At 42.5% G+C, this 22,343-nt stretch overlaps 1 protein-coding gene across 11 annotated transcripts in view; it reads right to left on the reverse strand.

The window, feature by feature from the left end:
- The window catches only part of CAMK2B (calcium/calmodulin dependent protein kinase II beta), a 194,562-nt gene that overhangs the window by 38,163 nt on the left and 134,056 nt on the right, over positions 1 to 22,343 (reverse strand). For 5 of the 11 annotated variants that reach the window (XM_066593143.1, XM_066593137.1, XM_066593145.1 and 2 more), the window contains 9 exons: positions 21,768 to 21,840; positions 19,745 to 19,847; positions 17,616 to 17,699; positions 14,181 to 14,275; positions 13,909 to 14,031; positions 13,676 to 13,759; positions 13,548 to 13,590; positions 3,712 to 3,752; positions 1,159 to 1,230 (listed from right to left, as the gene is read on the reverse strand). In XM_066593143.1, coding sequence (XP_066449240.1) covers positions 1,159 to 1,230; positions 3,712 to 3,752; positions 13,548 to 13,590; positions 13,676 to 13,759; positions 13,909 to 14,031; positions 14,181 to 14,275; positions 17,616 to 17,699; positions 19,745 to 19,847; positions 21,768 to 21,840 — 718 coding nt within the window. Of the gene's footprint in view, positions 1 to 1,158; positions 1,231 to 3,711; positions 3,753 to 10,062; positions 10,138 to 13,547; positions 13,591 to 13,675; positions 13,760 to 13,908; positions 14,032 to 14,180; positions 14,276 to 17,615; positions 17,700 to 19,744; positions 19,848 to 21,767; positions 21,841 to 22,343 lie in introns of all 11 variants that reach the window. The other 6 variants (XM_066593144.1, XM_066593138.1, XM_066593140.1 and 3 more) reach the window with 3 other exon arrangements.

Here is a 22,343-nt window from a genome sequence, read left to right on the forward strand (position 1 = left end):
ACAAATAATGAAGCCCTTGATTAGTCATATCAGGTGTGCTTGAGACAACACCTGATTTGCAAGTATGTTTTCATGAGGGATTCCATTTAAGGGATTGAATAATTCTGAGACTGCAGCAGTCTATAAAAGTTGCATTTGACATTGAATTTGGAGAAATCGTTTGTCATATTAGTTGTGTTAACCTATTGAAATTGTTCTTGCTTGATTGTTTTTTTTTTTTTTTTTGGCAAACAACTGAAAGTTTGTGAATTTAGAAAATAAACCTAATTTGCAAAGGGGAGTTGAATAATTTTGATAGCAACTGTATGTACAGTAAGCTGGATATATGCTTAACGAGTATTGCAATGACAGAGTTTCCATATTTTACCACCAGTATTGTGGGATCAACCAAGATCCCTCTATTGTGTATGAGGGGTGCCCGAACTTTTCCCTGATGACAGATATAGAAAGTAACAAGGATCAGGCCAGTAGGTTAGTAGTTGTCAGAAGTGTCTCCTTCATCTAAGTGAAGAAAACATATATGCTCGACAAAGCCAGTGTATGTATACAGGTAGACCAGGGATGATGGCTGCTGGTTGACAGCTATGTTATATGTATGGCCGCAAATGATTTTTATATACAAATGTAGAGCTCTGATAAAGTTCCTGTTAATTATTTGGACTTCTTTGTGATTGGAACCAAATTCACTTTATGCAAACCCAGCCCAAGCCAGAGGGACACAGGGGAGATCCGGAAAAGAGATGGTAGGGCAGGAGGGCTGAAAAAATGGAGAAGTGGAAAAGACAGGCAAAAGACTACTGGACAGATTACAGACCTCCAACTACCCCACAGAGAGATAACAGACTAATCTAAACCACAGACAGATGACAGACGTCCCAATCCAGAGACAGACCACAAACTTTTCTGAGCCACAGACAAATTAGAACAGAAGTTCCAGAACCCCACAGAGACACCTTCTTGAGACAGACCACAGACGTCTCCAAACCACAGACACAAGACAAACTTTCCCAAGGAAAGGACAGCAAGAAGGCTTTTCTCCACATACAAGAGGACTAGACTTTTTAATGTACACTCTGTCTACTGTCCCCCTTCAGTACTATTTCCTACAATATCACAAATACACAAAAGGGCTGTTCTACCCAAACCCTATACTCATACCAGGGCAGCTGGAGGAATGGGGCCTTTCGGACTGGTCACTCCAGCGCTATTCTTGGTACTGTTTGTTTGGGGCTAGAGAGAGGGAGAGAGATACAAAAAGAGAGAATTATATCATAAAAAAATGTTATACAGTATTAAGCCAATGCAGTATCCTATCTATACAATATGTGTAATATCCTACACTTTTCCCCACCCATCTAAGTATTCTACAAAGTTTCCCACTTGCATCTCTTTTCGTTTAGAAGATATGCTGGGTGCACCTGACTTTTGAATCACTATGTATAATGAAGATCGTATAATGCTCCCTGAATTTTCTTGTTATATGGACTGCCAAGAATTTACAGACAATTAGTAACCATGGTTAACACTTAAAGGAGATGTCCCGCGCCGAAACGGGTTTTTTTTTTTTTAAACCCCCCCCCCGTTCGGCGCGAGACAACCCCGATGCAGGGGTTAAAAAAACCACCCGCACAGCGCTTACCTGAATCCCGGCGGTCCGGTGACTTCAATACTTACCGCTGAAGATGGCCGCCGGGATCCTCTATCTTCGTGGACCGCAGCTCTTCTGTGCGGTCCACTGCCGATTCCAGCCTCCTGATTGGCTGGAATCGGCACGTGACGGGGCGGAGCTACACGGAGCCGGCATCCTGCACGAAAGGCTCCATAGAAGAAAGCAGAAGACCCGGACTGCGCAAGCGCGGCTAATTTGGCCATCGGAGGCCAAAAATTAGTCGGCACCATGGAGACGAGGACGCTAGCAACGGAGCAGGTAAGTATAAAACTTTTTATAACTTCTGTATGGCTCATAATTAATGCACAATGTATATTACAAAGTGCATTATTATGGCCATACAGAAGTGTATAACCCCACTTGCTGCCGCGGGACATCTCCTTTAAAGGGAACCTGTCATATTGAACATGGTGTCTGATCTGTGGACAGCATGTTATAGAACAGGAGTTACTGAGCAGATTGATATACACTTTTGTGGAGAAAGATTCAGTTTAGCTTGCATGCTATTCATATAAATGCCTGCTCTTTCTATGCTTAGGAGTCCAGTGGGCGGTCCCTTCAGTGACTGACAGCCTTCCCAGTATCTGTAACGGGTCTGGAGGGTGCGGGTTCGGAGCCTTTCAGCTGTAACCTGAGCAGACAGATAGACTAGTCATAGGAAAGCCAGAGGTCGGTAATGGGTAATATCTGTTGCGGTACAAAGGAGCAGGCCCATAGCGCAGTCGGAGGAAAGCCAGAGGTCAGTAACAGGTAATAATAATTTTGTAGTATGGAGGAGCAGGCAGAAGGTAACGCTTGACTATTGACTGGGAGCACAATAATCATGCAGGGAGGAAGTAGCAGGACCAGGCTTTTATAGGACGACCAATCACGTGCGCAGGGCGGAGGAAGGCAGGAACTGGATCAACAGGAGCAAGGACTAGGCTACGATTCAGCAGGGGAGCTGTCCTTGAGCATAGGAGTTCCCAAGTTCGAGTCCTGACAGTAACAGAAATAGCTGTGAGTCATTGATAGGACTGCCCACTGGACTCCTAAATAAAAAAGGAGTAGGGATTTAAATGAGTACATAACAAGCTACATAGAATCTTTTCACATAAAACTATGTATCAATCTGCTCAGCTCCTTCTGCTCTATGACATGCTGCTGGCAGATAGGGTTGTATGTACCACATGATAGAATCCGTGGGAAGCCATGTGTACACCCCTCCACAGATGTTATCTTATGAAATGTATCTATGCAAATATAATCATTAAAGGGGTTTTTCCATAACTTACAATTGCTTTACAACCACTGTGTTCTTCCTGCTTGCTGCTGATCAGGACAGGTGACCTGCTGCAGCCAATCACTACCTAGAGAAGGTCATTGCGATGGCCAGTAATTGGCTACAGTAGTTACATGTCCTGGTCAGCAGCAACCAGGAAAGACAGAGTGGTTGTGAAGCAATTTTAAAGTCGTGTGAAAATACCTATAAATACTTAGCTTTTAAAGGGACACTAACACCACAAATTTACTTATTTAAAGGGAACCTGTCAGCACCTTTGAGCCTATAAATTACATTATGAGGCTCAAACACCAGTGAGTATAAAAGCAGCTCCCCACATCTCTCGTTCCCTCACCTTTGAGCTCCCTAACATAGTTTATGGGGCTCAAAGGTGCTGACTGGTTCCCTTTAAGTCACATTATTCAGTGAGACTCCCAAACAAGTATTATTATTACATTGATTTTTTTTGTTGAGTTTTTTTCTCAATTCAATGATTTCCTTTGTTTCTCATCAGGTTTTATTTACCTCCTGAAGTAAGTTGTCAATGCCGTCCCAACCTCTCTTCACAGCATCAGAGGGATGCTTTACAGCTGAGGGTGGAACTTTGGAAAGGCAATGACATCACTAGTCCTGCCCACATAACTTCACTCCATTGACATGAGATTCCTTTGGACAGCAGCTTGATAATTAAAATCAACCAGTAGCAGAACAAGACGTCTCAGTGTAGCCCTTGTCTTGTGAAATGTATTTTAGAGTATATTATTATATATCTTTGGATTACCTTTCCAACATCCGTCTTCTTGTTCAGCAAACTCTTAGCTGCTGCAAGAGGTCCAAGAGAGACAAAGAGAGTGTGGTCAGCAACAGTAATTCATTACATAATCCAATATACATAGCCAATAAGGTCCACTAGCCAAGAGCAGACAGTACTTAATATCACCTCTAAGCCATGTAGTGGGGAAGCAGTCATGCTTTTCTAATCCTGGACAGCCATATATATTATATAAACTAAATCTACTACTGTAGGTACCACAGAATTGCAATGTTATATTTTTGTTTCCTCTTTGTATACTATGCCGGGTCACAGCTATAGGGTGTGCAGAGGTAGCAGTCACATCGGGACCTGAGGGGACCCAAAAGTCCAGAAGACACTAGTACACTATCCTACAAGAAGTAATTGGACACCTGGGCAAGATGCAAAAGTAGTATACTATATATTTTCATATTTTACTCCATCGGATACACTCTGTGGCATACTTTCTACTAAGGTCTGATACACTTCAGCTAGTATTTCCCTCAATTCATCCTGCAAACATGTGGCGAGTTCTCTCAAAGAAGATGGACGCTGTTCATATTTCCTTACTCAACATTCTAGATCATCCCAAAGATGTTCAGTAGGGTTCAGGTTGTGCAGGTCAATCTAATCCATATCCTTAAATCAACATGATATATGGTGACAAGGCGCGTTGTCTTGTTGGAAGTATTGCTGACCATTACCAGAGTACTGATATATTGTTGGTAGCACATTATTATCTAGAATGTCAGGGTACACCTCTGAGTTCATGTTTCTTGCCACTCCAACCAACGAACTGAAAAATGTCACATAAAACATCTTCAGGCCATAACGGAAACTTCCGTCAGGCAAAATACATTCCCCAGGCATCCTCTACACTCAGGTATGTCCATCTGATTTATAGATGGAGTAGCATGTTCATCACTCCTAAGAACGTTCTTCCATTGCTCAACTGTTCAATGACGACGCTCCTTGCACCATTGCAGATGGGCCAATGCATTGTGCATCATGATGGATGGCTTGTGTGCAGCGGCATAACCCATATATTCAATAGTGTGCTGTTCCCATCACAAACTATGGCTGATGCCTCCAAGTGTCTGTATTTTATGTAGCATACTTTAGGATATGCTAATAGGACATGATCCATTCTACTGATAGAGGTGTCCAAATACTTTTGGTAGGATAGTGTATTAAAAATACCATGTGGTAGTTGGGCCCCTATTACAGATTTTGCATTGGGGCCCAGGACCATTGAGATAGATCTCTGAAGCTTTACAGCAGGAAATCGTTGTAGGACAAATGGTGTTCTGGTATGTTTTTGGGTTCCCATAATACCGTAATACAGTTTATACAAATATACTTCTATTGAAGTTTTCCAGGGCTCATGGACTGTGACACATTGATAAATGAAGCTAAAAAGGTTTAGTGCTAGAGATGAGAGAGCGTACTCGCTAAGGCAAACTACTCGAGCGAGTAGTGCCTTATGTGAGTACCTGCCCGCTCGTCTCAAAAGATTCGGGTGCCGGCGGGGGAGAGCTGTGAGTTGCAGGAGTGAGCAGGGGGGAGAGAGTGAGAGAGAGTTCTCCTCCCCCCCCCCCCCCCCCCGTTCCTCCCCCGCCAGCACCCGAATCTTTTGAGCCGAGCGGGCAGGTACTCGCATAAGGCACTACTCGCTCGAGTAGTTTGCCTTAGCGAGTATGCTCGCTCATCTCTATTTAGTACCTCTGTTGTAACACTGTATTTGCTTGTGTGTCTAATTTTATTTCACAGTAAATAATATTGGCGCCATTTAAGCAAATGTCCATAATAAATTAGAAGTAGGTTGTCTGCGTTTAGATCAATGGCTTCAGCAAGAGACTACCTAGGAGAGCACAAGATCCAGTACTTCTTATAAAAAAAAAAATCTTTATTAGAATATATCCATAGAGAGGTAAAAACGACCACATGTGCGAACATGGACCTACGTGTTTTGGTAAAAAGCTAAGCCTTAATCTTTTGGTTAATGCGCTTTACTGTGGCACTCTAGAATCGACTCCTCTCAGACTTGATATACACATTTGCTCTGTTAACATTAGTGCAAGCTACAAGCATATTGTAAAGTGAGAACCAAAGTACTAAAACTTACCTTGCAAGAAATAGAAAAGGGACGGGAGAATACACAGGAGAAAGACAGAGGTAGGGATGAGAGAGAACGTAAGAGAGAAGGATAAAGTAGGACACCAGAAATAGGACAGTGAAACAAAGGGGGAGAAAGAAAGAAAAAAAGAGAAATTGTGAAACAGTGAGAAAAAAGACAGGGGGAGGAGGAAAAGATATACAGACGTAATATACACAGGGTGGGCACTTTTAAATGGCAATTTTTGTGCAAATTTCGGGCATCGGCAGGCTGGCAAGACAGGACATCCAACACATGCCCAATCAATGAGACATCATCCAAACCACAAAACTCACATCTATTGCCCCTTGGTTAAGTGTATATAATCTGCCTGAAACTCCATGCTCCTAATGGCGTCTACAGCCTCAGACATACTACTCTATGCACATGTATGTACACACGAACCGCATGCAGATACCAAATCTGCACAGTACACTTATTTACATATATAGGCCTTATAGTAGAAATAGGGGAACAAGGCCCTGCATAAAACGCATGACATGAAAATAGAATCCGGTATAAAGGGAGAAAAATGTAAGTATGGTAGTTATGAGTGACAGGTATTGGAGTGGTCTTACAATAGACAACTGCTTTTATTTGGGTGGTCATCTTGGGTCCAGCTTTGAGACCTTCAGGAAACAGCTGATTTTGCCAGGGGTAATCATGGTCAGCATTTCCTCTGCAACCTTTGGACAACCCAAACTCACCTCTCCGATCTTGCATATAGATGGGTATGATATTCATAATGGAGCATACGGACATGGGTTGTACTAATGGACAGGCTTGACTGCAGATCACTTCAGTATTCCCTCTCTCCCATATCATATTCTCAAGAGTCCAAGACATTTAGATAAGGGGAGATGTTTGGTGGAGTTTTTCCACTTCGAATTGAAAATTGCTAGACAGGATAGGTGACAAAAGTCTGATCGGATGGGGTCTCATGGCTGAGACCCCACCATACTGAGAAAAGAGGTTCTGTACCTCCTCTCATCATTGCAGGCTCTCTGCACCCACCGCAGTGACGTGGAGCGTGAATGGAGTGGTGGTTGCACTTGTGAGGTGCCACTCCATTCATTTAAATGGGGCTGATGGAAATAGCCATGTACAAAATCTTGTCTATCACCGGCTGTCCCACTGAAGATGAATGGAGCAGCACCACTCATGCGTTGCTGCCACTCCATTCACTCTCCTACTCACTGCATGGGTTTCAGAGAAGCTGCAGTGAGAGAGAGAGGGGGACACGGAGCGCCATTGTTCTAGGGATCTGTGGGGATCTCAGCGGTGAGACCCCAACCAATCAGCAGTGAGACCTCAACCGATCAGTGAATTTTTGGATAGTCCCTTTAAGGAGTTAGGCTTGCCATACACATTAGATAGCTATCGTCCAGAAGCTTGTACAGCCAACAGCTATCTTGCCCGACACCCCATTCACAGGCACACTTGGTCGAGAATGCATTTGTTTTGCATGTAATGATGGAAGAAAGTTGGCACCTTTGGAAGAATCTTATTTCCCAAGAAAAAAAGGTTTGGGCACTTTAAGTCTAACGGGCCATTTTTAGCCAACTTGTACCATCAGGAGAGAGTCGAAAAGCTGCCATACACATCAGATAATTGACCAGTCCTCTAGAAATTGGCAAGCCTGGCTACTTTAAATCCAATGTGTAAGGCCACCCTTAGACTGGACCATGCAGACCCACGGTTAGAAAAAGTAAGTCAGATTTTAGTTGCTTTATTGAGAGAATAATGGAATTTTCTCTGACATGCCGCAATGGATACCTAAAAGACATGTTCTATATATTCATAAGGTAACTCTTTCTTTAAGAATATGTCTCTCAATACGGAGCATGGTGGCGCGAAAAGGCAGTGGGGTGGAGTTGTCATTTGTCTGGAAATGCTAATTTACAGAAGGGTATTTCTGCAGAGTCACAGCGTGTGATACAGTAAAGAGACGTCGAGCGCTGTGGGAGTGTGTCGTTCTCCCTGTGAAGACGTCGCCAAGCACTGGATCCTTTGGTAGCACCAGTCAGACTGCAGCCCGCAATACTGCAGTTTGCTACACTGCACTGTGTAGATTGGAGCGCCATAGAGGCGAAAGTTGAGCTTTACCGGACAGGAGGTTGCCACTGCCTTTTCCATACATAATCCTCCATGCCAGAGTAACCTGGAAAGTACGTCCGGAGAGTTTGAGAGTTTATTCTTGTTACCTGAAATAAAGTTTTGAAGGAAAGAAACCAGCCGGGAGATGTGATCCATGCGCTGCGAAGTACCACTGCATAGTCTGATTCCCAGTAAGCCTTCCAGCTGGGGCTTTGCACACCTACCGGGTGGAAAGACCCCCAAGCCCTCCCCTGCAGTTAGACTATGCCGCAACCTGCCAGGGGTCTTACCTGTCCTACAGGCCTCTTCAGATACTCAAGGAGTTACAGGTTATCCTAAGTAATCCCTGCATTATAGTGATAAACTCAAGGGTGGAAGAATTGGTATATCATGTACAGAAGATTATCAAATACTCTTTTACTGTACACTGATCTCCTTTTACCACTTCTCTAAATACCAATCCATATAATGGATACTGGATATAGTTTGGATAATACACTGCTCAGCGTGCACAGTGACACTCATATACAACATATACACACATGCACAGTACATTTATACACAAGATTGTTAAAGAGCACAGTGAGCTTGTTATATCATGAGTGCCATGTACACTGCCAGACTGCGGCTGTAAGTACCTTCTCAGCACATGCCATGCACATGACATGCCCAAGCATACGGCATGCACCAAGGTACATGTACATACACACTACATGCAGCATCTTCAGGGGGACACTCAGATAGGAGCCCGTATACACTGCCTAAATAACCTTAACATGGTACAGACGGACACTGGAACATATTGTGGGGGAACTGCTATAAATCTGCTCTACATGGCACACAGTGTACTGCCATCCATACAGCCGAGGCTACTGATTTCCAAACTAGTTCTTGAATTGCAAAGATGAAGAACGGACTTGCTCATTTTTGCACGACCTTGGTTCATTAATCACTTCAATACATAATAGGAAAAAGATATCATAGGTATACTATCCTACCAAAGGAAATTGGACACCTCAGCAAGAATCAAGAATAGTATTTATTTCCATATAGCAATACTTAATGGGGCCTCTTTGGCCCTCGTGACATTGGATACTTTCCATGGTATACTTTCTACTAATGTCTGATATACTTCAGCTGGTATTTCCCTCCATTCATCCTGCAAATGTCTGGAGAGTTCTCTCAAAGAAGATGGATGCTGTTCATGTTTCTTGACCCAACATTCCAGTTCGGCCCAAAGATGTTCTGTAGAGTTCAGGTCGGGATGCTGTGCAGGATGGTCCAATCATGGAGCATCCATATTCTCAAACCAATGTAAAGCAGCCTTGGATGTGTGACAAGGCACGTTGTCTTGTTGGAAGTATTGCTGACCATTCCCAGAGTATTGCCACATTATTGGCAGTACATTATTGTCTAGGATGCCAAGGTACATCTCCATGTTGAAGGTTCTTACCGCTACAACCAAGACCATGCCATGTAAAATATTGCCAGGCTATTATGTAACCTCTGCTGTACTTAATTGTTGCCACACCACGCATTTGAGCAAAAGGCATTCCCCAGTCATCCTCGACACCCAGGTCCGTTCATCTGATTTGAAGATGGAGTAGCGTGATTCGTAACTCCATAGAATGTTCTTCCATTGCTCAACTGTTCAATGATGACATTCCTTGAACCATAGTAGATGGGCCAAGGTATCTTCTTTGAAATAAGTTACTAGAGAGTTGCAGGATGAATGAAAGGAAATACCAGCTGAAGTGTATCAGACATTAGTAGAAAGTATGCCACAGAGATAATCCAATGTCATTAGGGCCAAAGGAGCTCCATCAAGTATTAACATATGGAAATAAATACTATGATTCTTACTCAGGTTTCCAATTACTTTGGGTAGGATAGTGTGCTCTACTGTTCTCTGGCCTATTCTATATCACCTCTATTAACATTCGGTCCATAAAGGGGCATCCTCCTTCTAAGTTTCTTTGAAATGACCCACGCAAGCTAGGAAAAAAGCAGCCACATGCAGTCACTTCTCAGGGGGAAGGAAGGGGCAGGTGTGGAGGGGAAGGGCATGTGCCGTAAGACACTACTACCTTGTTCCACCAACCCCAGGGCTGTACTAGTGGCAGCGGTGGTGATTGTGGCAGGAGCTGTGGTCTGTCTGCCCACTGTGAGGATGACAGAGATCAGAGAAAAAGAGGACGGGGCAGGTGTGTGGAGTATGGAGAGTAGAAAGAAATATAGTGGCAGGTTACAAGAGGGGGATTGTGGTAAACAAATGGAAAAATCAGACACCACAAGAAGTAATGAAGCAGGAAAGATGGCGGAGCAAGGAGTGCATGGTGGATGGGTATCAACACCCAAGAGAAGAGGAAGAGTGAACGGACCACCAAGGAGAGGTGAGGGGTGTGGGCAGGTGGAGATATGGGACAGTGAGGAGAGGGAGGAAGAGGAGAGATGAAGTGAGTAGAATAAGGCAGAATTGAAATAAAAAAGAGAGCATAGCAGAAAGATCAGCACATTATCTCCAGTGCACGGCAACATTCAGTGACGGATCGGGGTAGCCGAGGACCCCAGAGGGCTTGTGCACTGCATCAAAATTATTAGGTTATCAACAGATATTACTGGTAGTATCAGAAAGTGCTCTGCAGGGTATAACACTGGTTATGGCAACTGCATCAGAGTGACCTCTAGTATATATCAGAACGGGCTCTGTAGTGTATAGCACTGGTTATATCAGAACGGGCTCTGTAGTGTATATAGTACTGGTTGTATCAGAATGGGCTCTGCAGTGTATATAGTACTGGTTGTATCAGAACGGGCTCTGCAGTGTATATAGTACTGGTTGTATCAGAATGGGCTCTGCAGTGTATAGTTCTGGAAATATAAGAATGGGATCTGCAGTGTATATAGTACTGGATATATCAGAACGGGCTCTGTAGTGTATAGCACTAGTTATATGAGAATGCGCTCTGCAGTGTATATAGTACTAGATATATCAGAACTGGCTCTGCAGTACATAGCACTAGTTATATGAGAAAGGGCTCTGCAGTGTATATAGTACTGGTTATATCAAAACACACTCTACAGTTTATATGGTACTGGTTATATCAGAACGGGCTCTGCAGTGTATATAGTACTGGTTATATCAGAATGGGCTCTGCAGTGTATATAGTACTGGTTATATCAGAATGGGCTCTGCAGTGTATATAGTACTGGTTATATCAGAATGGGCTCTGCAGTGTATATAGTACTGGTTATATCAGAATGGGCTCTGCAGTGTATATAGTACTGGTTATATCAGAATGGGCTCTGCAGTGTATAGTTCTGGAAATATAAGAATGGGATCTGTAGTGTATATAGTACTGGTTATATCAGAACGGGTTCTGTAGTGTATAGCAATAGTTATATCAGAACGGGTTCTGTAGTGTATAGTACTGGAAATATAAGAATGGGATCTGTAGTGTATAGCACTAGTTATATGAGAATGGGCTCTGCAGTGTAAAGGACTGGAAATATAAGAATGGGATCTGCAGTGTAAATAGTACTAGATATATCAGAACTGGCTCTGCAGTATATAGCACTAGTTATATGAAAATGGGCTCTGCAGTGTTTAGAACTGTAAATATAAGAATGGGATCTGCAGTGTATATAGTACTGGTTATATCAGAACGGGTTCTGTAGTGTATAGTACTGGAAATATAAGAATGGGATCTGTAGTGTATAGCACTAGTTATATGAGATTGGGCTCTGCAGTGTATACAGTACTGGCTATAACAGAACGGGCTCTGTAGTGTATAGCGCTAGTTATATCAGAATGAGATCTGCAGTGTATATAGTACTAGATATATCAGAACGGTTTCTGTAATGTATAGCGATAGTTATATCAGAACAGGCTCTGTAGTGTATAACACTAGTTATATGAGAATGGGATCTTCAGTGTATATAGTACTGGTTATATCAGAATGGGCTCTGTAATGTATAGCGCTAGTTATTTCAGAATGGGCTCTGCAGTGTATATAGTACTGGTTATATAAAAACTGGTTCTATACAGTATAATACTGGCTCTATCAGAATGGGCTCTGCAGTATATAGTGCTGGTTACGGAGCTGCTTATATCAGAACAAGCTTTGCGGTCATGATAATCATGGCTGCATAACTGGACAAAACCAAACCATTGATTTTACTGGTTTTGTTTCATTATCAGGATTCTCGAGTGTTAATACTACGTGCAAGAAAGATAGGGCAGGGTATATCTTCCCGCTTTTTTAATCAAACTCACGCAATAGCATGGAGTTTGAATACATACACCCATGTGAAAAAGCCCTAACACTGGCTATATCAGAACAGGCTTTGTAGTTTATAGTACTGCTCAGCAGTTTTTGATGCTGGTTATACCGTGTTTCCCCGAAAATAAAACGCTGTCTTACATTTATTTGTGCCTCAAAAGAGGCACAGTGTCTTATTTTCGGGGAGTGTCTTATAATACTTACCTAGCAATGGCTGTGATTGGCTAATAGAGCGCTGGCTCTCATTGGCTGACGTGGCACTCAATTAACCAATTAGAGCACTAGCTTGCTGGAAGTGGGGTACTCAAGCCCCGCTACCAGGAAGAACTGCTCTGTCGGGGTGCAAAAGGACACAGAAGCCTGCAACAGCGACAGAGACCAGTGCTAGTGACCTGAACACTGGCTGCTAGGTGATTGTTTTTTTTCTTTTTACATGTAGTGTAACTCGGAATTATTTTCAGGGGGGGTTATATTTCAAGGGTATATTTCAGAGTAGGGCTTATTATCAGGGAAACATGGGGATCAGAACGAGCTCTGAGGTATAGCATTGGTTATATCAGAATGATCCCTACAGTGTATAGTACTAGTTATATCAGAATGATCCCTACAGTGTATAGTACTAGTTATATCAGAATGATCTCTACAGTGTATAGTACTAGCTATATCAGAATGATCTCTACAGTGTATAGTACTAGCTATATCAGAATGATCTCTACAGTGTATAGTACTAGCTATATCAGAATGATCTCTACAGTGTATAGTACTAGTTATATCAGAATGATCTCTGCGGTGTATAGTACTAGTTATATCAGAATGATCTCTGCGGTGTATAGTACTAGCTATATCAGAATGATCTCTACAGTGTATAGTACTAGCTATATCAGAATGATCTCTACAGTGTATAGTACTAGTTATATCAGAATGATCTCTGCGGTGTATAGTACTAGTTATATCAGAATGATCCCTACAGTGTATAGTACTAGTTATATCAGAATGATCTCTGCGGTGTATAGTACTAGCTATATCAGAATGATCTCTACAGTGTATAGTACTAGCTATATCAGAATGATCTCTGCGGTGATGCCACTGTATTGCTTTGGCTTTAAATATATTCATCGGCAGTGTATGGGACTGATTACAGAAGCCTCTGAGAGTGTTATCTGCGGAGCATCGTACTGGGTGTACCAGATCAGGATCTTTGGTAGTGGGGAACATTACATTGGCATCCAATCCATATTAATTCTATGGCACACATACATGTTCTTTGGTCAGGGTGAGCAATCACTTACCAGAAAAGTTCCTTGTTGCCAGCATGGTAGTTAGGATGGCCCCCTATAGAGTATACATAATGTAAATTAATGTACCATCATTGAAGATAAAAGAACAGACAAATGGGCGTGTGAGATGTCATACTCACTTTCAGCTTCCGGCGAGCATTGAATTTCTTGAGGCACTCCACGGTCTCTTGTCTGTGCATCATTGAGGCCACAGTTGAACGTTGCTTTGGAGAGAGAAAAGGAGCAAAAAAAAAAAAAAATCACATGAGACATCCCTGCTAAAACTTTCTAAGACCATGGCATTAACTTATATTTAATATCCATGCATTATCCTGGTCTTAGCTAAAAGTCGGCATGAATTGGCATTACTTACACAGACCCATGGATGCTTGAGAGCTTCATGTGCGGTTATACGCTTGGCAGGGTTAATGGTTAACATCTGGTTAATGAGATTCTTTGCCTCTGGTGTCACCGTGTCCCACTCCGGAGAAGGGAACTAGAAGGACAGATTTGTAAAGCCTAAATCCATTGCAATGACTACATATTATCATATCCTTTACGTCTACTTCTATTCTTGAGTAAGTATGATGCAAGAGTATTGGAGTATGGTGCAAGATGCGTGAGAAGGGTTGAGGGTGAACTCACATCATACGCTCCAGCTTTAATTTGCTGGTAGAGTTTGTGCTGATCTTCATCCCAAAATGGAGGATAGCCAACCAAAAGAATATACAGAATGACACCTGCAGAGAGATGGACAAAAAAATACATCCTTTTACCCCAAACTCTTCCATTTCAAGCAAAACATCCAGCCATCCAACCTAAGGGGTTAAAAGATACTGCATGGTTGGTTTAAGTAGCATACAAGTAGATATAGAGCACAATACATGGAACTAGACTGTTATGGCCGCCAGTCATGCTCTGTCCTTCACCTCCCTCTCTCCAGTCAATATTCTCCGGGTGCCTGTCTTCTATGCGGCAGAAGTTGCACTATTTCTTCAGCTGCTGCCTCTGCCCGTAGGGCGCATGTACGTACCTGGACTGCCTCTGAAAGGACCAGTATGCACGCATTTTTCCTGTTCCCAGTTTATCCTGGTCATTCTTGGGTTATTTAAGGCACCCTTCTCCCTCACTGGGCAATAGGTTTCTAGGGAACCTGTTCCTAATTTCTGCTTGGTATTCAGTTTTGACCCCTTGCCTGTCCTAACCTTGCCCTCTTTTCAAACTATGTCTTGCCTGATTATCACCTGACCTAACCTCCAGCCTGCTTACCTTATTTCATGAACTCTGCCTGCCTTAATCTCAACTAGAGATGAGCAAGCACACTCGGATAAGGTAGTTACTCGAGAAGAGCGAGGCTCGCTCGAGTAACTGACTTATCCGAGTGTGCTCGCTCATCTTTAATCTTAACCTTTTATAGTGACTATGTCCTTGCTTGATCCTTTGGTACCAAGCTTCAATGCCATTTGACCAGTGGCGCAGTTAAAGGCTCAGGGTCCCGGGTGCATAAGCTTAGCTCAGGTCCCCACCTGTACCCGTACCCATACCTAAACTGTGCTGCATACAGCTGCAAAATGAATTTCCATACACTATCTAGCCTCTTGGCATAAGCTTTCCAAACATGACTCATTTCCTGGACTACATGAAAATATGTTTGTAGCCCCTGAGGCTGTGTTCATGGTTGTTGTTGCATTCAAACTATTCAAAAACCAAGAAACTGCATTCACTATTAAAATCTGCATGTGGATTAAGACATTACGTGCATTTTCTTCTTTAAACCGCATGCAGGTTTTTGATGTGTTTTTTTAATTGTGTGTACAGTGTATAATCATATACAGGAAATACCTAGGTTATACCAACATGGTCCATATTACTATGTACAGGGAGAAGTATAACATATACTACCGTATTTTCCCGAAAATAAAACACTGTGTTATATAAATTTTTGCCATAAAAGAGGCACTAGGTCTTATTTTCGGGGGGTGTTTTATTTTACTTACCTAGCAGGCTCAGTCCAGGTCCCTCCCACTGCTCTCCACAGCTGTAACATAGTTACTGGTTACGGGATTGATAAATCCGGTCTCCATGAAGCGATGGCTTGATTGGTTCTTTGGGTGCTGCTCAACCAATCAATGTAGCGCTCAATGAATGTGGGATTTGTGAATTGACTGAGCCGCGGCAGATAATCAAACATAATGCGGGATTTATTATGGCGTGGTTCAGCCAATTCATAAATCCCGCCTCCACAACGCGATAGCTGTGATTGGTTCATCAAGTGTTGCATTGATTGGCTCAGCAGCGCCAGAAGAACCAATCACAGCCATCCCTTTGTGGAGGTGGGTTTTATGAATCCTATAGCCAGGAAGTTATCTTGTATGGGTGGCCGAGGACTGTGGGAACCGCACCGGAGCTGTGGAGAGCAGCAGGAGGGACCTTGACTGAGCCTGCTAGGTAACATATTCAGATTTTTCTTTATATAATCCAGATAGGGCTTATTTTCAGGGTAGGGCTTCCATTTCGAGCCTCCCCATTATTTTTGGTGTAGGTCTTATTTTGGGGGAAGCAGGGTAGTTGTACATATACAATTATATACAGGAAATACCCAGGTTATACCAGCATGGTTCATATCACTATATACAGGATGTATAATTTATACCAGCTGTACATATATAATTATATACAGGAGATACCCATGGTTATACCAGTATGGTCGATATCACCATATACAGGGTGTATAATGTATACCAGATGTGTGTGTGTGTGTGTGTGTGTGTGTGTGTGTGTGTGTGTGTGTGTGTATGTATGTATGTATGTATGTATGTATATATATATATATATATATATAAAATTATCTACAGGAGATACAGGTTATACCAGCATGGTTCATATCACTATATACAGGATGTATAACTTATACCATACGTACATACATAATTATATACAGGATATAGTCAGGGTATACCAGAATTCTCCATATCCCTATCTACAGGGTGATGTAAAACTTACACTACTAAGGGGAACCTATTACTACTGGAGCCATTATGGTGAAATGTTTTAGTACTGTAGCTACTATGGGTGTTCCTATTATTACTGGGGTCACTATGGGGGACACTTTTACTACCTGGGCCATTATTGAGGTCATTGTTACTACTGGGGCCACTGTGGAGGTCACCATTACTGCTGAGGCCACTATGGGGGATCCTACTACTACTGAGGACAGTATGGAGGTCACTATTATTACTGAGGTTACTATGGGGGTTACTATTATTACTGGGGCCATTATGGTGGCTTTATTACTACTGTGGCCACTATTAGTATACAGTCTTACAATTACAATCGTCCCTTTGAAGGCAACCATAAGGCTGATGTGGCTTAAGGCCCATTTACATGCAACGATTATCGCTCAAAATTAGTTAAAACAATGGCATATAAACGATAATCATTGCGTATAAATGCTATCATTGTGCACTTTTTGTCTGAACGATGATTTTTAGGTGAGCTTAAAAACCATCATTCAGATCACACGCTGTGTTCTCCATGGGAGTAGGAGATTACATTGTATTCTCTCTACAGCCCTTGGAAGAAAACAGACCTCAGGCTGTTATCTCCACGGGAGCTAGAGATAACATTGTTTTCTCTTAGCAGCCCATATGAGAACAATGGAGCTAATTGCAGAGCTCAGACCACCTCACGAGTTCTGCAAGCAGCTCCTAGAGGCTCATTTGCACGCTAATGAAGCTGATATAGTACTAATGGGCATTAGTGCCAATTAGTACTTTATGCGAAATGATTGCTAACATTTTCAATCTTTCAATAATTTGAAAGATTATCTTTGCGTGTAAATGGGCCTTTTAAAGATAGATATGGTAGATAGATAGATAGATAGATAGATAGAAGACTTGTCTGTGTGGTGCGTAGGATTCTTTGCATTTTCTATTGCAGAATAGGACAGTGAGATAAGAAGAAAACATTTTGATCAATTCTGACCTAAACGCATGCTAAATTCTAAATGAAACCAGGACTACGCTCCATATGGCTCCCTGTATTATAATGCCACAGTCATTGCAACTTGTGTCTGCTTACCACATGCCCAAATATCCACCGGTTTTCCATATGCCTCTTTTCGGAGCACCTCCGGGGACAGGTACCCTGGGGTTCCAGCAAAGCCTGGCACAGAAAGAACATAATGTGAGCCAGCCCCTACCTCCAGCTGCCAGCAATTTATACAGAGCGCTGCGTGCCAGGGGACTTTGTCACATATTCGCTTATGAGAACTGCTGTATTGAAGATATTTTATAGTTTCAGAGACATGAACACAAACAACCTAATTTTATCTAAATAACTGAGCAGATGAAGGATTAAGGCGGATTAAAAGGGCTAGTCAATCATTTGATAAATGCCACAGGCTAGAAGCGCCAAGTGTACCTGTCTAATCCATCACTCTGTGCGCAGGCCTCGCCCACCTCAGTGGTATCACTCACTATCATTATTCCGCTACCGTACAATACTAAATGCTTACACAAAGAAAACACTGATGCATTTGCTGAGCGGGGAAAATTACGTTAAGTGTCTGGACGAGAATTTCAAACTGGCAGGAAGTGATCTCCAGACCAAAATATTAAAACACTTAAGTCAAAAAGAAAGGATTTGATTATACTAAGTATAGGGATGAGCAAGAGGACGGACAACCAAATATACTTGGAAGGCTGTATGTAAATGATTCACAGCTAATATTGGTTTTGTGAGTCATCCATCATACGTAATGTTGCTTGCCTGCATGCATTTCTTACATCTTAGAAGAATCACACGTGGGTCATTCCCATTTTGGCATCAAAAAGTTTGGAGACAATTTTCTCCGAATTGGGGAAGATATCAGTGGCAGAAGCAGGAACTACCAAATGACAAAGAGCACATTTGGTGGCAGTTCGCATTGCATATATTCTGAATCAGGGGCGTAACTAAAGGCTCAGGGGCCCTGCTGCAAAATGTGAGCAGGCCCCCCCCTCTATCTGTATCTGTACCCGTACCCATACCTAAACCATGCTGCACAGAGGCATAACTTGAAGCTTCTGAGCCCCAATGCAAAACTTGTAACTGGCCCCCAACTATAATGCTTAATTCATAGTGCTGGGCTCCTTATATGGAGAAGAGAGGTCTTATGGGCCCCCTAAGGCTCCTGGGCCCGGGTGCATCCCCTGCACCCTCTATAGTTACGCCCCTGTTCTGAATAGTCACTTTATTAGAGGCACCGGCCCCTTGACGATCCAAGCATCTCTATATTAGATCTGCGCTCCTGGAGTGCAACATAAAATCAAACACGCTAGTTTTCCAATTTTAGTGTGAATCGAGCGACCTGAGCAACTTCCAACGATGCCTGGTCATCAGTGCTAGACTAGCGGAGCCAGGACTTCATACACTGTCAACCTTCTGGTGTTTTCTCATACAATGGTGTAGAGAGCATGCCAAGAATGGTGTGATCAACGAAAACAAATAGCCGGCCTACCGCTGCAACAGCGGCGTTACTTAAGGACAGTGATTTCCGCTGTTAACCTCTACATGCCACGATCTATGTAGAACGCGGCATGTAAAAGGTTCACAGAAGGGGTGCACTCCCTTTGTGATGTCATCGGAACCCCACAATGTAATTGTGGAAGACTGATGGGTTGCCATGGCAACAGGACGCCAAATACTGGCGTCCCGGCTTGCCGTTGCCTATGATCGCTATTTTAAGTGATAAGGCATTGCAGAACAGAAGTCCTGCAATGCTTTATGATAGGGATCAGAGCTGTTATGGTCAAGTCTCCTACAGGGATATAAGAAATGTAACAAAAAAATAAAATAAAATTAGTAAAAAAATAAAAAAACACCTTTTCGCGCATTTCCCCCTATTTGTAGGAAAAAAATAAAATAAAATAAAAATCCCATATAAATTGAACACACTATTTATCCTGCATGGCAAAAACCATAAAAAAAACTTCTAGAAAACGTAGGTAAAATGCTTATTTTGTTTGTTTTGCCTCCCGAAAAAATGCAATAAAAGTAATCAAAAAAGCTGTATGTACCCCAAAATGGGACAAATAAAAACTACAGCTTGTCACGCAAAAATAAATAGTGTAGCAACCCAAATGAATGTATATTTTTTTCTGCTGCCTGTGAAAAACTAAATTTCCCATCCAAGCCTAAATCCAGGGCTAAAAAAAAAAATGACTTACCAAACCAGGCCTGCTGCTCTCCTTGCACTTCTATGGCCAGGCCAAAGTCTGCCAGCTTGACTGCAGCTCCTTTGCATTTGCTGGCAAGTAGAAGGTTTTCTGGCTGTTGTTAACAGAGATGTGGTTAGAGATAGTGACAAGCCAGGACTTTTTATAGTCCTCAGGTACAATCACTCAGGGTGGATTAAGGTGCCCTCAGTAAAGGTAACCAGACTTAATGCCAAATGAAAGATGCTTGAAAGAAATATATATATATTTTACAGCTTTTACGCTGCTTTGATTTCACTGAAGCCTTTCCCACAAGGAGGTCTGGTCACCTTATCTCTGTTGCATTGCATGGTCTCCATCTCTGCTACCTGATGTTCCCTAGGAGAACACAGATACTAATATCTAGTAATGGTTCACTTCTGTTGGAGATTATATTATGGCAACAATTTGTTGAGTAAACATGGACATGCAGTATCCTTCCAAAAGTGATTGGCCAAATGAGCAATGATCAAAAGTAGTATTTATTTACATATATTAATGTTTAGTGGGGTCTCCTTTGCCCCAATGACATTGAATACTCTCTATGGCATACTTTCTACTAATGTCTGATACACTTCAGCTGGTATTTCCCTCCATTCCTCCTGCAAATGTCTTGCGAGTTATCTACAGAAGATGCATCGACCCATCTACAATGCTACCAGGAGTGTCGTCATTGGACAATTGAGAGATGAAAGAATGTTCTATGGAATGACGGTTCACGATACTCCATATTCAAATCAGTTGGACATACCTAGGTGTGGAGAATGCTTGGGGAACACCTTTTGCTTGAGTGTGTTGTGCCAACAGTTAAGTACGGCGGAGGTTCCGATATGGTCGGGGGATGGTTTACGTGGCATGGTCTCAGTCCTTTGGTTTTAGTGGTAAGAACCATAAACATGGAGGTGTACCCTGACATGCTAGATAATAATGTGCTTTTGACAATGTCACAATACTCTGGAAATGGTCAGCAATACTTCAACAAGATAACGCGTCATGTCACAAATCCAACACTGTTTTACATTGGTTTGAGGATATGGATGGTTCATTATTGGACTGGCTGCCCAGAGTCTCGTCTTAAACCCTATTGAACATCTTTGGGGCAAATTGGATTGTCAGTTCAGGAAATATGAACAGTGTGCATCTTCTTTGAGAGAACTTGCCAGGTATTTGCAGGATGAATGGAGGGAAATATCAGCTGAAGTGTATCAGATGTTAGTAGTAAGTATGAAACAGAGAGTATCTGAAGGCCCACTAAGTATTAACATATGTAAATAAATATTACTTTTGATTCTTGTTCAGGTGTCCAATTACTTTGGGTAAGATAGTGCAGTGTAGGGCCATTTACTTGGCAAAAACAGCATGAATGTGGATTGATGGATTGTAGATTTGAAGTTTCTGTTGAGCTATCAGAATGCAGTTTTTGGGTCATTTAAAGAAGCTATCGATATGAGCGATGACAATCATGAAAGCCTTAAAACTAGCTATTCTCACATTCTCTTGCCCATTGATGTTGTTCTTCATGAACGTTTTCATTGCCCAACATAACTCAAAGACAAAACTCTTGGTTGAGCACCTCTATTCTAGCTGGTAGGACAGGTAGCACTAGAGAGATGGTGAGCATACTTTTGCCGAGCAAGGAAGGTTTGGAAAGGATGGAGAACATTGGGAAGATGATGGTGTGAATACAGATTGATTCTTTATCCTTTAAGGTACAGGTCTGAAGTGTATACATAAAAATCACACAGAGACATAAAATTAATATCATATTCCACAGCATGCCATGCACCCCAGCCCCAGATAAGGTCGGAGCCCCCACCTCCACATGCTATGATAACCACAACTGTTCCACCATCCACAGTGTAAGCCAGATACAACTTGCCACCAGCATGCAGGGGACTCTCCCAGGACAGGCGCTGTATTGGAAGGAGAGATGGGCAATGTCCAGCCTGACATGCATATGGTAAAGAAAATGGCATGGGGGGGATACAAAACTCACCTTCAGGTCCCTGTGGACAACCCCCATTTGGTGGCAGTGGAGGACTGCTTCAAGAATCTGCTGGATGCAATGACTGCGTGCAAACAGCAGGGGGGGCGTTAGTAAGGTCTGTGTGCTCCCTGCGAGCTGATGGAGGAGGGGAGGGGCAGGAGGGGAGGAAGGGGATGCCTGCCAACCAAAATCAACCATTGCAAAGGATGGGGTAAAACCCTTTTGTTGCGATAAAGGATATGACTTCTTCCTGAGTTTACCATGAATGTTCACTTGTGGTCCTTGATTACAACACCGATAATGTACATTCGACTCTTAGCTCATGCGTTATGACCTGTGTGTGATCTAAACATGCTGTAAGCTCATTGACACTAGATTAACTAAAGAATACTAAAAAAAAGGCTGATTTCCAATAGCATTTCTGGTATTGCGGCTCATTGTCAGTTAAAGCAGATCTGTCACCAGAATACGGCATTCTATTTAAAGGAAGAATATGGATAGGTCTACTGGGATATGGGAAATGTGGATTCTGATTGGTTGGTAAGAAGTATTCCATTTTTTTCTATCACGGGAGGCCCAATATGG

This window comes from Eleutherodactylus coqui, chromosome 2 (genome assembly GCF_035609145.1).
Source record: "Eleutherodactylus coqui strain aEleCoq1 chromosome 2, aEleCoq1.hap1, whole genome shotgun sequence".
Classification (NCBI taxonomy): domain Eukaryota; kingdom Metazoa; phylum Chordata; class Amphibia; order Anura; family Eleutherodactylidae; genus Eleutherodactylus; species Eleutherodactylus coqui.